Source organism: Schistosoma haematobium, chromosome ZW (genome assembly GCF_000699445.3).
Source record: "Schistosoma haematobium chromosome ZW, whole genome shotgun sequence".
NCBI classification, from domain to species: domain Eukaryota; kingdom Metazoa; phylum Platyhelminthes; class Trematoda; order Strigeidida; family Schistosomatidae; genus Schistosoma; species Schistosoma haematobium.
The window spans coordinates 22,086,225-22,102,382 of record NC_067195.1 but is presented as its reverse complement, the minus strand read 5'-3'; the positions used below and the strand labels follow the sequence as shown (position 1 = coordinate 22,102,382).

Sequence of the window (16,158 nt, the reverse complement as noted above, 5' to 3'; positions counted from 1 at the left end):
CTCTATAACACAGAGTGTTTTCAATTCTGGAAGAGTGCTTCAATTCACAACCAAAATGCACAATTCCAGTCAACACAAGTCAAGCAATCAAAAGCAGGGATAAACCAAAATGGCTGCCGCCCAGACTTAGTATAAAGTAAAACAACATAAGTGCAGTTCGGGAAGAAACATGGGGAGTTGGTGAAGGTGTAGTAAAAACGAAACTATAATAAAATACAAATATTAACAATTCAAATGTAGTCAAAAAGTTAACAATGTACAACTAAAAGAATCAATAGGAACAAAGTGTAAGTATATACATGGAGGGATCTTCACAAACACACAAAGCACTCAAAATGGATCTTACAGTAGTTATTCTACTTCGATGTCATACTTTATGAAGTATTGTTTCATCGTGGCTGTTATTTAACAGATGATTTCGGCACATCAATCGGCTGTTCAACTACTCGACGATTTACAACCTGTACAGTTCAATTGGTGGTCTGACGAAAATATCATTCGCGCGAATCATCAGTTTATGCAGTCGAGCGAATCTCCTGCAAACTGAAAACGATATTGTCGCTTCTATCCCAAAACTGACAGCGTTTTTCACGGGTATCATTGACGTGAGTCCAGAGTGACACTCTTGGTTTCTTATGTTCTTTTCGATATTTTTCTGTTCACTAACCGAACAAACACGCAACACTCACTGTTTATCATCTTTTAGAGATTTCATCGTGCCACCTTTTGCTGTCGATTTGTAGCCTTCAACCCTTACTGACTGTAACAGCAGTCATCGACTTTTCAAACTCTGACTACAAGTTGGTTAATAGCTTCGCACAACGAAATCATGACAACTCTTCACGGTTATACTTCTGTACTTACAGTTAGTCTGTTAGATATAGATATAACTAGAAATCGACACTAATTAATAGCTGTCAACGACACTGTCCGACCTACAACTTTAAACTAATGACAGTACAAATATGGACATCGATCGATAATACACTTATATTACTATCGCTATAGCATCATTACTCTTGCGGCAGACTTAACGTTTGTCATCGGAGGAACTGAATTACTTGTCAAGGCTATATATTTCAGCGCGACTTGATAGAACAATAAAACGTTTTGTTCTTTTCATTATTTCTATGGTTAATCAATTTACGTTTGGGCAACGTCCTACTAACATATTATGACCAGTTTCTGCCGCCTCCTTTCCATTTGTTTTACAGATAAGCAATGCCTGGAGAATTTATAATATTCGTCTGGCACTCTCCGGCGCGCGACTGCTCCCAACATGTTTGGTACCGATTCAAACGGCCGCTGAATCTGGTGGGGGAGTATTGTAGGGCCAGTGAAATGTCACTGAGCCCTAGCCAAATCATCCGGCAGTTGGATCACTGAATGTCGAACAGATCGTCGCTCCCTGCCAAGGTCATGTACAACCAACGCGCATTAGTTAATGGTATCCCATGGACTGGCCCATGCGGCAGTGGTCTTACTTTCGCTTGTATCTACTTTAACTAATATATTTCTGTAATAACGTCCTTTGTGTTGTACAGTCTTCAAAACATCTATAGTACCTTGTTACGTCAATGGGGTAGTCCACGTAAGGTGCTGACCACGAGGTGTGACTTCGACGTTAGTTGGTTCGTCACACTATTCACGTCTAACTCGAGTAGGCCTCCAATCATTTCGACATTGATCATCTACGTTGGTGATCTACAACGGATTCGAAATGAAGGCGATCTCAGTAAATCAAGGTTCTTTCTAGCAAGCTGAGTGGATACATATAATTGCGTTACTTTGTTAAGACGATGATAATTCACAGTATCTGAAATGTAAGCTTTGTGAATTTTGTCGAGTACACTGACCATGACCATATACTGTCACTTAATACTTTCCTCTTGAAATATGCATGTGCTCGTAGCTACCTATCATCAAGGTCATATACGATTTCCCGTACCCACATAGGATATTTTAGTAGATTTGTACCTCCAACCTTACGTACGGTGGTCTTCTAGAGTCCTCTAATTGGCAAACCGATTCCAATTTGTAAATATCAGGCTAGATCCTGTAGTCTCAAATTAAACCACTGAATCAACTGAAAATTAAATATTTGACACACACACTAATTTACATTTATTTCCAAAGTTATCGACCCACCTTTACAACTCTACTTTTTAAGTCAGTATGAGCATCAGAATAACGTTTGGTAATGCGGTTCCGATCTGTCCACTCGGCCGATAATGCTTTATATAACTCTAACTTACGACTGTCGATTAACCTCATTATGTCTTTAGTGTTTATACAGTATCATTTACACACTAGCCTACATTTTGTCCGACGTGCTTGTTATAGGGTGCTTCTGCAAAACCAGTGAGAACTTCACTACAAAGACCCAAACCAGTTCGCTTATGTGCTTTTTCAGTTAGCATAAGGGCGGACACTGACGCTTTATTTGCAAGCAAGACAGACGAATGAAAAGAAAGTAAGAAACAAACAGTAAAAAGTAAAAGAAGTAGGATATGTTTCTTCCCTGTGTGAAAAATGGAGCCAAAGAGCAAAAACTCTAAATCGCTGCTGGCGTGAACTTGGTGAAACTCGAAAATAAAAGATAACGTAGATAATCTTTCATTAGTCAATAAAATTGGAAGAGCCGGTCAGAGACGCAGGATCAGTGTTTATTCAACAGCACACACATGTCTTGATAGCCCATACACAGTAATGTTTCTTGGGAATCATAGTTCACAACAAAGAAGTTCAAAAGCAGTAAAAACAAAAAACAACTGCGTGTTCTTTATTTGATTATCTCGTCAACAGTGTCTTAACTGCCAAGTGGGCGAACAGCTAGTGACCGGGACGGAAATATTAAGGTAATTCAATGCGATCTTGTAGTGGCTAAATGACGTATTATAACCTCAACCTCTCTGTTACTCAGTATGTGGACAGTAAGCTGGAGTGATGAAAAGAATATATCATTGGACGCAGGGTCAAGGGAAGACATTGAGCTCAGGGTCTTAAGTCCAGCAGCATTATATGTATTGCAAATAGAACTTAGAATAGATCATCAATGTATCAAAACAGGATAATCGAACAGAAGTTCAGGCAGTTTGAGTTTGGAAAGATGCAATTAAAGTATTGCCTACAAGTAGAGAAACATTGCTAATTATCAGTTGGTTCGGGTGATACTCACGTAGTAAAAATAAAAGAAATCTGTAATATTAGTTCATATGAGATATTGAAAAGCAAGATTTCGCGTTTTTAATTAGAAAATATGGAACAGTAAAGGAAATACCTTGGATGTGCCGGGAGATAAACTGTGGTAACAATAATAAATATAAACACAGGCGGACTCTGGATATTTGTCATATACTGTTTATTATAACCATTATCGTATTCTGTGTCTGACTTCTCAGTCCAAACTGCTAAAGAACTAGGGAGTTCAGTCATTTAATCTGGTTGTATGAAGTTATCTTTAGGTCGCCTTATTATAAATACACTACCTAGTAGTAATATCTCAATCAGTATCAAAGGAATATTTGGTTGAGGCTCTGAGAATGATCAGTCGATATGACAAAACCTGATATTCAGTGGATATGTAATGGTAAATATTGGGGTCATCGACCATTTTAACCAACTGTAATTTTAGTGGACAGATTACTTTCCACTGACTAGTATAGGATGAATAGATGCTTGTCGAGCGGATGTACATTTCACTAGTAAGACGGTTCAATAGAACGTAGTCTCACTACCTCAGGTATAGGTCTTCGATCAACGCATAAATCTGAGATGGAAATGTTGCTTAAAAGTCCAAGTTAACATGGACAATTCCCCGACAGACGGTTTCCAAACTTACTGAATACTCGCGCCACAAGTGAACGTGGGCCACTTGTTGTAAATGACAGGAAAAAATTGCATTCTAAAAAAGAAATACAGTTTTCGGTATTACTGTACACAATAATAACTGGGTAAAGTTAGTAATATGCTGGGTAGGACGGAATCAGACTCTACTGACAACCAAGTATCTCTCAAAAAATATCATATGAAAAACAGCTGGGAGCAAGAAATGGATATGTGCCAGCGACGATGTATCCGAATGTAGGCAGAATCAGCGTAATGTAAGACTCTCAGTTCAGGTGGCTAGAAAGAAAGAAGCTTTTCTAGACAGGTCGTGTAGTGATCTCGTGTTGATGTTTGTAGTGGATCGCGTTTAGTCAGACGGAAATTTGTGTACTTGAGGCACATGCAGAGTAGCATAAGTGAGTAGGGCTGGAAGAGAGAAGTAAAAGAGCTAGTGAGTTGACGACCTAAACGGCATACAAAATGTATTTAAATTTAATAAAGAGAGCAACAGATATTAATTGGAAATAGCACAAGCATCTGAACAAGAGTCTGAAAATCTAAATTACAGTCAGACAGTTTGATCAGCTACAATGCGTCACTGCGTAGTGTCGGTCGACGTGTTAAGCCCATATACCTTATTCTAGTTTTCGGACAGGCTAATCTATTCATTCTACTTGAGTCATATGTTGATCTTGTTAATTATCCGCTTATCAATCTTGACTGTTTTTAAATGAGCGCGTATGTGTGTGCTCTTATGGAGTTAGCTTACCCGTCATCTCCACTGCGCGTCGTTTCTCTTCGCTCTATCCCATTCGCTCCACATACAAAATATATGTATTCAAAATTCCATTCTCGTTATTTGACTTATTTAACTCCGTTATTGACTAACGCGTTTTAAGTTGATGATTATATACGAGGATGGGCAACATATACAGTTCGACAGCAACCATTCAATAACAATCATTCATACGATCTAATTGGAGTCAGATCTCGAGCTACTAAAACTGAGTGCCTTGAAATAGCTATTGTCGATTAAAAATAGCAAGAACAGCACCAATTCTGAACGCCTAGAAAGCTACTTATTTTAAGGAAAGTCTTACCATCAGATCGTCTTCATTACTTGTTAGTGTGGATCTTACTATAAGGATGAAGTAGATGGTTACATATACTTATCAAGCTTCTAATTTCTGGAAACGTTTTCGTGGAACACTGAAAAATAAATTCTATCTACCGTCACTTAGCGGATTACTTCCTCAAAGGAAGCAGGACAATACACAGTACTATCCAAAATACACAATGATGATTCTGCCAAAAGAATGAATTCCATTACTTTGTAAAAGTTCGTGTAAGGAGTGAATACCAAGTATATTAAATTGAATTTCTGAGTAAAATAGTGTACTGTGAAATACATGTAGACGTCTGAAGACACAATAAATTAATTTTTCAATGATGAAGCGTTTTTAATCGATTAGGCACTTTAGGCATCAATCAGCTGCTGTTGTTTAAGTGGCTACTTGACTCCCACCATTTTGATTGGCGTTTTGGTTCAAAGAAATGGCTAGGACGAAACAAACCGCAAGAAAGTCAACTGGTGGCAAAGCACCGAGAAAACAACTTGCAACCAAAGCTGCACGCAAGTCTGCACCATCAACGGGTGGTGTAAAAAAACCTCACCGTTATCGTCCAGGGACTGTTGCTTTGCGAGAAATCCGTCGTTATCAAAAGTCCACTGAGTTGCTGATACGAAAGTTGCCTTTCCAAAGATTAGTTCGCGAAATCGCTCAGGATTTTAAGACTGACTTACGTTTTCAGAGCGCTGCAGTTGGTGCTCTTCAAGAAGCAAGTGAGGCATATCTAGTTGGTCTGTTCGAAGATACAAACCTTTGTGCGATTCATGCTAAAAGGGTTACAATTATGCCGAAAGATATCCAGTTGGCTCGCCGCATTCGAGGGGAAAGAGCTTAAATTTTCATTCTAATAAATGTTAACTTAATTTCTTGTTCGTTTTATACTCGTAGACGGGGATCAAGATGTCTTCTGTTAAGCGTAAGGATTTTTAAGGATCCTTACGAGATGAATTCATCTCGTAACGGTCTAAATACTTCCCTAACGTGACATTAATAAGAGCGCACTATCAAGATCTGACTTATTAGTATGTCGGGTCTCTATATTTGAAACATGGAGCTCGGAGTGTAAAGGTCTATCCGTAGTGATGCCTATTCGAAAATGTAAAGTGCCTTCTAAGCAGTCGTAGATTAATGAAGGTTTAAGTTATCGTTTATGTACTCGCAATCCCTTTATATAGTGGAAGGCGTCTGGTGTTCTACGGCAATTATTACGGGATGGGCGTCCATTTATATGTCCGAATACAAGCAGACAATAGTAATACATGTAGATGTCTGTATTTGTTGGTAAATGTCACGGCCGGCGTTTGTGTGTTTTAGGTGCCACTATGAGAGCGTAGTCAGGACATCTACCACAAGGTAGTTGCCGTACACAATATTGCGGCTCGATTGTCACACGTGATTTGAAGGTTAGTAGGGTTTTTCCTTGTTTGCACAGTCAGTATTGTCTTCACCTGTTGTTAGTTTCAAGCCGAATGCATAACTCGCTCAGCAGTAACCGGGAGCTTCGTGTCTAAATGACTTCAAGGAGTTTCATGTTTGAGAGCTGGATCCCAATTTCCGGACTTGATTGGACTACCAGGAATGGGATGTGGGCGGTCGGAAGCAGGTCATACTATGTCTTATAAAACGAGAGGGATCAGTGTGGGTGGCAATCACAGTCTCGCTTAGGTCCGTTTAATTCAATCCAGCTTATAATTGCATCGATGTAGATGGTTTCTTATACGCGGTGTGGGTGGCAGTTGTCACAATAGTTTCTGAAGTGATATATAATTTAGTATGAGCTTATGTGGTGGCAGCATTTTTCCTTAACTTTTTGAGTATCACGCTAGAACAATATTACTGCGTCGTGCTGAGTGACTCATATATTCAAAATTTCGTGGTTTTTTACACTATTTAGATTCTAGATCTGTATATTTAGTCATCAATACTAAACTTGTGCGGGATATAAAACAATAGAGGACCAACATTTTTGTAACGTGCTTGTTGTTGATTTCTGAGAACAAACTAGTATTTACATGGAACTCAGATGTAATCCGCCGTTCCTCTTCTCGGTGTTATTGACACGAAATTAGATACCACCTTCTCGGGTGAGTAGTTCACTCGACATTTTGCCGAAAAATCATGCGGGCAAATAATTGCGTACGTTATTTTAATAGCACCTCCTTTCAAGAATCTGGAAATTATTGGATAAGACAGTGGAGACGCTCGTCTCATGGTGTTCAGGTGTGATAACGCAAACGATGGGAAACACGATAGACATATCAGAGGAAACGGGTATCATGTAATGTGGTGAACTAAGTGGTAGGGACTGGACAGTGTGGTACACAAATGATGCAGTTGTTGACGGATTACAAAAATAGATGAATACCTAAAAAATTGTACAACTAGGTAATAATTCATATATATTATATTATCTATCCCAGGTGAAGTTATATATCATGATAGTCCTGATGATGAGCAATATCTACGGCATATAGAGATAGACCAGATCTTAGTCACGACCAAAGGATGCTCAAGTACATGTACTGGTCGAAGAGTAGTACGAACTTATAAGTAGCATTAATATTTACATACAAGTGGTTATAATATATACTACCGACTAAATTAGCACTCTCTTCCCAGATAACTGAAATTCAAATAAAGTAGACAATTCAGCATCCACTTACATGCGTAGTACTTGGTTGAGTACAACTATGCCATTAAGAGACCCTGGATCATACGAACACCACGACCTGAATATTTAGGCAACGAGTAATTTGGGATGCGAATATAAGGCGTAACTAGTGAGCCGTGATGTGTAATCTTGCATCTAGATATTGACGATATACTTACATGAAGAGACCAGCCGGTCATTCTACAATAGACAAGAAGGTTAAGCCACTTTGGTGAAAATATGAACGCACAAGCAACGGTATAGTGTTATGGAGAATCACTATCGAGGTTATGCAATAAATAGCGTATAGAATTCCCAGATGTACCCTACTCGCCATTTACATTTTTTAAGCGAACGAAGTTGAATAAACCCACTTGATAAGTTAACGCTGCGTAAATATGTTCCCTAGTCACCAGTTAATAGAACTAAAGTGGCTGTTAAATCTAGCAATTGCCACCACTATAAGCATTTCGATCTGATCCATTAAGCTTGTTAATCGTATAAATATATGGTATTCAACGAAACCGTTAGTGACCTTTGACAAGAACTAAGGGTTACTTTTGAAAGCATTACAAATACACTGTACTCTCCATCGTCTACAAAACTCATAAGATTGTAAACATCATAATATCGATGACAAACATGATATGAAATTAGTCGCACATAGGGGAAAATGTTGGTTATGATGGGCGACTAGTCATTTGTAACCACATTAACGTCGAAATTTCGAAAACTGGGGGAACTATTGCAACTTCCAGTTGACAAGTGAGCTGTTATATATATAAAAGATAAAAAACATCCACGGATGGCTTCATGAAGCTGCAAAACCTGACTAATTATTTTGTACAAAGAAATGGATTTAACTAAGCAATTAGTGAAACACATGGGTTAAAAAAAGTTATCTTGTTTATCATAAAAAAATCAAAGCACAACGAAAAGATGTAAATCAAACAGCCAGCGTTGTGAATACAAAACTATTAAAGAGTCTAGACTGATAATCAGAAAATCACACAATCCGTAGATGATCCATCTTAAGTTGGCGGATAGCTGCAAAAAGCGATAACTGAAAACAAGATTTTCACCGTATAAGCGAAAAGTATAGCTTTCATATGCATCGCATAAATACATCAAATGCCTTGACTAAGTTTATGATTAATCCGGGACTCGAAAAGAAAACAACAAACTGTCTACTGGTATAAAAATATTGCAACCGTAACTATCCAGCAGTACAGAATAAACTTCACAACAGATTTAGTATTTAAAAGCCAGACAAGTATAGATACATAAAGACCGCTGAGGGAAAGACCAATACAGGGATCTCGATAGAGAGAATTTTAAACAGTTTCATTGTACCAAAATGAGGATCTTAGGAAGGAAAGTGATAACTTTAGAAATATCATCCATTTGTCTACTATTAGAAAATCTAGCAAACAAACGGATGAAAATGAATCAGAAAGTGGAATTTTCTGGTGGCTGAGCAAGTCTTGAATTTTCAGATGCAGACATTTTCTTGCGGACATCCAGTAGCACATGACGTATGCAGTATCCACGAGTCCAGTTAGACAGAGTAGAGAACATTCGAGGATCAACCTAAAAAGTCGATACGAATATGAATGTATATTACGGTTTTAACAGGCTTATAATTAAAAGAAAACTACTAAATATGAAACTGGTTGTCGTGTATTTTCGATTTTATGAAAGTGATTTTGTGTCTATCCAACATATCGATAGATCGCATATTTGTTTAAAAAATGAATTCAGAACTATATGAGCTGTACACGATTTAACGATCGAACAGGAAAAAATTGTTAAGATAAGATTTACTATGTTATCCTGAATTATTAGCTCATTCGAAGGCCCGTTTCAACAATTCATTTTAGTTAGTTGTTATCACCTGACAACACTGCAAAATTATGTATCTTATACCTACCAATATCTCATTCGTTAATTCGAAAAAAATGCGCTCACAACAAATCCAAACCTCGTCTCCTTAATGACATATTATACACACTAATTTAAAGATGAAATGTGAATTAACTAGTATCAATAACTTCTTAGTATATTATGTCCGATCCGTAGCTACGTTAAGGTTAGTATAATCTTTGACAGCAATATAAGAATTGATACGCATTAACGACCAACGAGACAAAGATCACACATATAATGCTTATACGTGTTCGGCTTTTTATTGGTAAGAAAATGGGGTAATTTTGGTGCTTCTGAATTCTCTGAGTTAAGTGGCTTAGTAGCAAAGTTTGTATTGTCGTTGTGGACAACATCATTAACGCTTAATCCATGTAGCAATGGGCTTCTTAGTAACTCCACAAATCTTAAGTAAATTTGTTCTGATGACTCTGTGATTGGTTATTTTCGTAACAATACTTAGCGCCATAATATCTTGATTATCTTTTAAAATACAGAAACTAACAGCATTGGTTATTATGAACAGAGGAGATAACTTTTTACAGCTTACATATTGTCAGAGACAGAGATTAGAGAAACAGGAAATTAATTAGTACTCAAACATTTTTTAGGTTATGATTATTTCAATCTACGGATTTCGTGAAATGACCATTTGCGATGAAAGACAAAGTACTATAGGGAATTTCGGTGATACAAGCTTGTTGGCAATATCGAATGACAATGTTGTGTGGTGGTTTTGTAGGGCTTGACTACGAAGCTAACAAAAGCCAAGGTTCAGTCAGTCAGTCGTTACGTAAAACCTGGTACGTATGTACATTAAGTCAAAGTTCCTTTCTATGAAAATCAACATTCTGAGGACAAAAATCTTTTATTAGTAGCTGAATTAATAACAGATATGGATGCAAGACATTAGGTTTTCAAGGAGCTATTACATTCGACTAGGAATATTCGTTAATACAATAGATATTTTCTTACTTAAAACGAAAACCAAACTTGATGGATATATGCATAAACTTACTTCACCAGTATTCTCATTTACTCCGTGCATACGTATTTTAGTGACAAACCTAAATGAAAACAAAATGAGTGTATTTACTGTCGATAATTCAATTTGTTTGATAGAAAAAAAACAGTACAATGTACTACATGAGCATAAACTTTATTTGAATTACACCCAACAAACATATATGTGTACTTTAGAGTAGCAATAAAAGCTGCTGCAAAGTTATAAAAAAGTCACTATAATGGCAATCAACGAATGTCAGCTTACCTAACTGTTGGAGGGATATCTGGATACTTTGGTCCACATTCGATCCGCAAATCATAAATACGATTTTCGAAAGGAGTTCGAGTAGGACCGAGAATCATTCCGTTCCATTTGGTAAGTGTTGCATCAGCCATATTTTCTAATCCCCAACTGATACTACCTTCCTGAGACCCCTTTTGTCCCTGCTCAAGTTCATCAAGAAGATAGAAATTTCGTGGAACACAAACTGTAAATCCAAATAATAACATAAGAAGCATAATTGACACCAAGTATCACTAAACGTATGAAGTTACATAAGGATTGATATTAAAGCAAACTACAAACCACGAGAATCATGCTCAGAATCCACAGTTTTGATATTTTCGAAACAGTCCACTTAATTAGTATCTGATCCTAAAATCCAATCAAAGAGTTTGCAAACCCATTTTATTTACACTAAGCAAACTTATGTTCCGATGTAGAAGTTTTGTTTGGAACAACAAGGTATGGATAGACGTAGAAAGAGGTGGATATGTTTAAAAAAACGTGACGAACACCATGCATGTTTTATGCATCACGATAGAAAAAGTTTAGTTTCTTTATATCAATAGACATACAGAGTGAATAGATATTTATACAGTTTTGTGATTATGATTGTGAATAAGTTGGGGTCAGAAGTAAACACTGTCGAAAATAATCATTAAGAGAGGATGTGATTACACGGGTAAAAATGTTTAAATAAGTGAAAAATTAGGAGCTTTACGTCGACAAAAGGACGTATAACTAGATAAGTAAACGAACGACTAAGTTCATAGGCAAAGACTTATTGGAAGACATCGCGAGAAACTTACTGCTCACTGGTGTTTACATGGAGTATTTATGTACAGTCATTCCCTACATCATAACCGAGATGTTGTGATTTTTTTGTTTCTACACCAGTGCTTACTTGCTTCTCTTATGCACCAAATTGATCCTACTGAAGCTCGCTAACCGTCTAAACTCTTCAGAAATAGAATTTTAAATCTAGCCACTAATGACTATTGAGGAAAAAGACGGAAGCTGGAGCGATTTATCTAAACCAGACAAACAATAAATGTGGTTTAACTGGGCCCAGCTACACTCCTCAGCAGTTATTTGTGCTGAAAAAGTTGAACAGTAGTCTCCTGAGAAAAAATGAAAAATTAGTTGGCATGCTACTATTTCACCGCTGGTCAATGTCAATTCAGCAGATGAGGCTGTGAACTTCCATAGAACGAGGTAGTTATAACATGTATTCAAATTGCTGGCCATCACCTGCTTCAGCGCATTATGCAGACCAATATAGAATTAGGTTGGGAAGAGAGTCCAAACAAAGTACTGCATGAATTTATGAAACTAAGCCATACCATGTCCTATTACAAAATACGACAAAACTCTACAAGCATACTGTATGGAATGCCAGTCTTCGAAGTTAACAGCTAATATTCGGATGCAAAAGTTAATAGAATGTACTAACACCAAATGGATATCGAAGGAATGCTTGATGAAAAAGTATATTTACAAAATGTTTCATTTCCGAAAATTTATTTAAACCAAATCACTCAAAGCTGGTAGTCAGATTTACGGCATAGAATGTGCCAAAGAATCAACACAGGATTGGCTACCTGTCCAGAAAAACAACGAATACACTTGGTATTCATTATGGATACTTCGTATATTGCCGTAAGGTTAAAAGTCTGCACATGCCCTTAACAACAGAAATGGTCGGAACAGTACACATGCTTGGACAGGATTCTTACAAAACGTGACTGAGCAGACAAAAACTTGATTTGCAATTAGAACTACACCATAAGAATAAGTGTGGCCAAGGAAACTTTTCATGGCTTTTCTTCTTTTGTTAGTAAAAGGCAGAAAACCACAGTTTATATCATGAGAAAAGCAAACTCCTAAATATATCTTCTTCGAAACCAGTGTGGAGCGACAATACTATGCCACAAAAAGCTCACGACACCTTGGCCAAAATGGGAAAGTCGGACATTCCTGTGTAAGTGAATTAAGGTGTTGAATTGATATCTGCATTTTATTCTAGTAAAGTACAGCTTTGTTAACTCGATGACAGTTCAGCCAACTATTTAGAGTAGGATTACTAATTTGGCGTACCTAGAGACACATAAACATTGGGACTGAAATTCGTTAAACCCGAAAATCTGATTCAATGACCTTTTAGCCGTAAAAGTCGGAACACTAGGCAAAAATGTAATTAAAACTTCGAGACTAGCCGCGTCAACTTGTGGTTGAACTTTATTCCATTAGGTATGTTGCGATGACAATTAAATGGCAATAACCAACATATAAAACTCTCTCCTCTATTTTAACACTGTGAATATTATTTGAGAACAATTATCACTCCAGAAAACCATCGGAAAGACCTTTTTCGCCCTTCGTCTCGTTATTTGGCGCTGCCATCCTATATACCGCTGTTGAACACATGTGATTTTAGAAAATCAGATGAACAATGGACTCAAACCCAGTGGTTTACAAACATTCTGAAAGAGGCATCTGCTGAGAAAGAATGATCAAAATGCCCCTTTTTGTTAACAGGTAGGTGAGAATTCATATGTAGGTTTATTCACTGAAGTATTCTTTGGAGGTTCTCGTGGATTTCTGTGACGATTATCATGTAAGTTCGTTTCTTTTCTTATTCTTACAAATTCAAAACTCTTCTCGGGATAGGAGATACGACAAGTCTGAGGGTTTCAAGAAAGGCATAAATGTCTCAGGTACCCAGGCATCAACATACCTGTCTTCAATCTAAGCGAATTAGATTGTTGGAACAAGATTTTCTAAGAGGGCGTCAATTGACACAATTGATGGTTGATGATCTGAGGTGGATCTGTATGGTACTCAAAATACCGACTGTTCATCTTGAGTGCAATTTGTTTCAGCCTTCAAGTATTATTTTGGCAAGGTAAGAAATTATTCGGCGAAACCCACCCCTAATATCATCAGTGGTAGTTAGGTGTTGCTGGAGAAACTCGAATTATTTAACTCGTTATAAACTGTCATTGTAAATGTCAACCCTTTTAACTAGCAAGTATTCGTATCCCATTGGTCCCAGAGTTTGAGAATTCTTGTATAACAGACGGCCTGCTAGGGTGTTGAAACACCTAGAGTGACCTGGAATCGGTGCGTGATGCTGGATTGGTGTCTAGCTCTATTACTTTAACACAATAGCTGTAAACCAGTGTTTGTCTTTTGTAAACCCTAGCTTCAAACCACAGAACAGTTTGCTCTCATGTGTAACCTTCACTTGTAGTGTTTCCGAAAAGTTTGGATGAGATGTTCCTGATCTATAAAAGTTCATATCCGTCATACCATTTTCCTTGCAAATTAGAGTGAAATACCCTTGTAACAAGCTAATGTACATCAGTTGACTGCCTTGTGCCGTGTTCTTGAATCAGGATACTTTTTGGTCATTGGTAAAGTCCAGTGATTGCATCAGCCTCTCAACTGAACCAGTTATGGTGAATTTGTCGGATATTTGAGGATGTTCTAATTATAAGTGGATGCATTTATTTCAGGCAAGTAAGGTTACGTGCCAGCAGCTATGGCTTTGAGTCTTCTTCAAGGAGTAAACATACTGGCAGTACTATCCATTATTCGGCAGTGATGAAATTTATTGATTTGGCGTTCATACGTCAACTGTGGCTGAATATAGATACGTAGAGGGAAGTGTTCGAGTGGCGAAATTCAGGAGTCTTTACTCGCACATTAGTTCACATTATTACCGATTTGTAGCGTCGTACATTGTTGGTAATATTTTCATGACTTTGATTTTTATCATTTATTTTTTACCATTGGTTTGGCAACTAGTTTTATCGTTCGTTATCATCAGTAAGAATCGGTGTTCCTTAATTTAATGATTACACGTATTGGTCAAATGGCATTTTCCCTACGCGCAGTGACGACATTTTCTAATAGTAAAACCTAACGTTTGTCACTAATTTGAGGTTCCTTGCAATCAAAGATCTTAATCACGTATCCTGATCAACCGGCTATGAGTTATTTGCAGCGACTATTATAGTATTCATGTGTGTGTGTGTTTGGATGTGAAAGTTCTATCATTCATAGATTGCAAATACAGTTATTTCTTCATTATTTTTAAATTTGATGCTAACATTGCACACCGTATTAACCTACATTATGTCCACAATTTAGTTTGTTTGCAGTTACTGATATATATTCTACAGATTTTGAGTCATACTCAACTCCTTGGTTTTATTAAAGTCTTTGATTTCCGTTTCCTATACATCAGTACATAGTCTGAATATTCATTTCTCTGTCAACTCAGAGTGCTATACCTTTGTCTTGGATTGCTAGGGTGGCTTTTTCTGCCTGAAGATTGGTTGAACTACGCACTGTTATTGTCAGCGACTGTACCTGTATGGACAAATGTTTTCCAGATATATTTTACTTATTTCGTACCTAGATATACTTCCTAATACCATCTCTACACAAGTTTGTACGTTTCTATGCATCATTATTCGAAAGTTGTTGCCAATTATCGTCGTTCGATAAACTTGAACCAGATTTGCTAAAAATAATAAAGTTCTGGATCAAGTAGAGACACAGTGTTCTTGACGTTATATAGCTTTTTCCGAGTCAGCAAATGGTGAATGTATGGTTTATCTGAATCAATATCCTTTCAAAATTTTTCACTGGTTTTATTTATTTAATTACCTTTGTTATGTCCACAACTTATATGATTCCGTGAATATGACTGTCAAATTTAGACATGAGGACTTATACGACCAACAAATGTCTCCCACTCCTTGGCGAACGACCTAGAGTTACAATTGGTCCCTTTCCCTACCTGTCAAGTTCAATTTCGGCTTCCGCGATATAAATAATACATTTCAAATATACTGGGTTTATATACAAGCCAAAGAGAACACATCACATCACAAATAGAACATAACATTTGTACAAGGTCAAACCGGAAGGTGGTTGTAATTGCGGGAGACTATAATTAATAAACTGGGCATAACTTAAGAGTGGCAAAGCGCATAATAATGGTCTATAAATCAAAATGAAGCTTACAATAAGAGAAATATAAATGTATATAGTTTAGCTACTTGACAATTGTATAATAAAAATATATGTGTAGAATTAGTTCATTGGTGGATCCCAACACTTACCATTATAAATTCTCGTTGGTACATAACAATATTAGCTAAGTGGTATCTTATCTGTAAACCCATGTTTTCGATTATTGGTTATGCCTGTAAAGATGGCGTAACCTGCTACAAGTTATTATTGATCATAACATCATTCATATATTTAAGTGAGCAAACTTATCTCTTGTTTCTGTCCCAATACGTACCAACCTAAATGAGCAACTT

The 16,158-nt window shown here is 37.1% G+C and overlaps 2 protein-coding genes across 3 annotated transcripts; one reads left to right on the top strand and one right to left on the bottom strand.

The window, feature by feature from the left end:
- Positions 1 to 5,354: 5,354 nt before the first annotated feature.
- Positions 5,355 to 5,793, top strand: H3F3B (histone H3.3; the record flags this gene model as incomplete). The annotated part of the gene is made up of 1 exon (XM_012941271.2): positions 5,355 to 5,793. Exon 1 carries the CDS (start codon positions 5,383 to 5,385, stop codon positions 5,791 to 5,793), a length of 411 nt encoding a protein of 136 aa, XP_012796725.1. The 5' UTR covers positions 5,355 to 5,382.
- A 205-nt stretch (positions 5,794 to 5,998) lies between these two features.
- UBE2V2_1 (Ubiquitin-conjugating enzyme E2 variant 2) lies at positions 5,999 to 13,246 on the bottom strand (the record flags this gene model as incomplete). Of its 2 annotated transcripts, XM_012941272.2 has the most annotated exons (4): positions 5,999 to 9,198; positions 10,550 to 10,598; positions 10,802 to 11,024; positions 13,186 to 13,246. In XM_012941272.2, the coding sequence occupies 4 exons, from the start codon at positions 13,244 to 13,246 to the stop codon at positions 9,058 to 9,060; spliced, it is 474 nt and encodes a 157-aa protein (XP_012796726.1). In that variant the 3' UTR covers positions 5,999 to 9,057. The 2 variants fall into 2 exon arrangements, with proteins under 2 accessions (XP_012796726.1, XP_051070729.1); XM_051210712.1 differs by lacking the exons at positions 5,999 to 9,198; positions 10,550 to 10,598 and adding an exon at positions 10,672 to 10,748.
- Between the last annotated feature and the right edge of the window lie 2,912 nt (positions 13,247 to 16,158).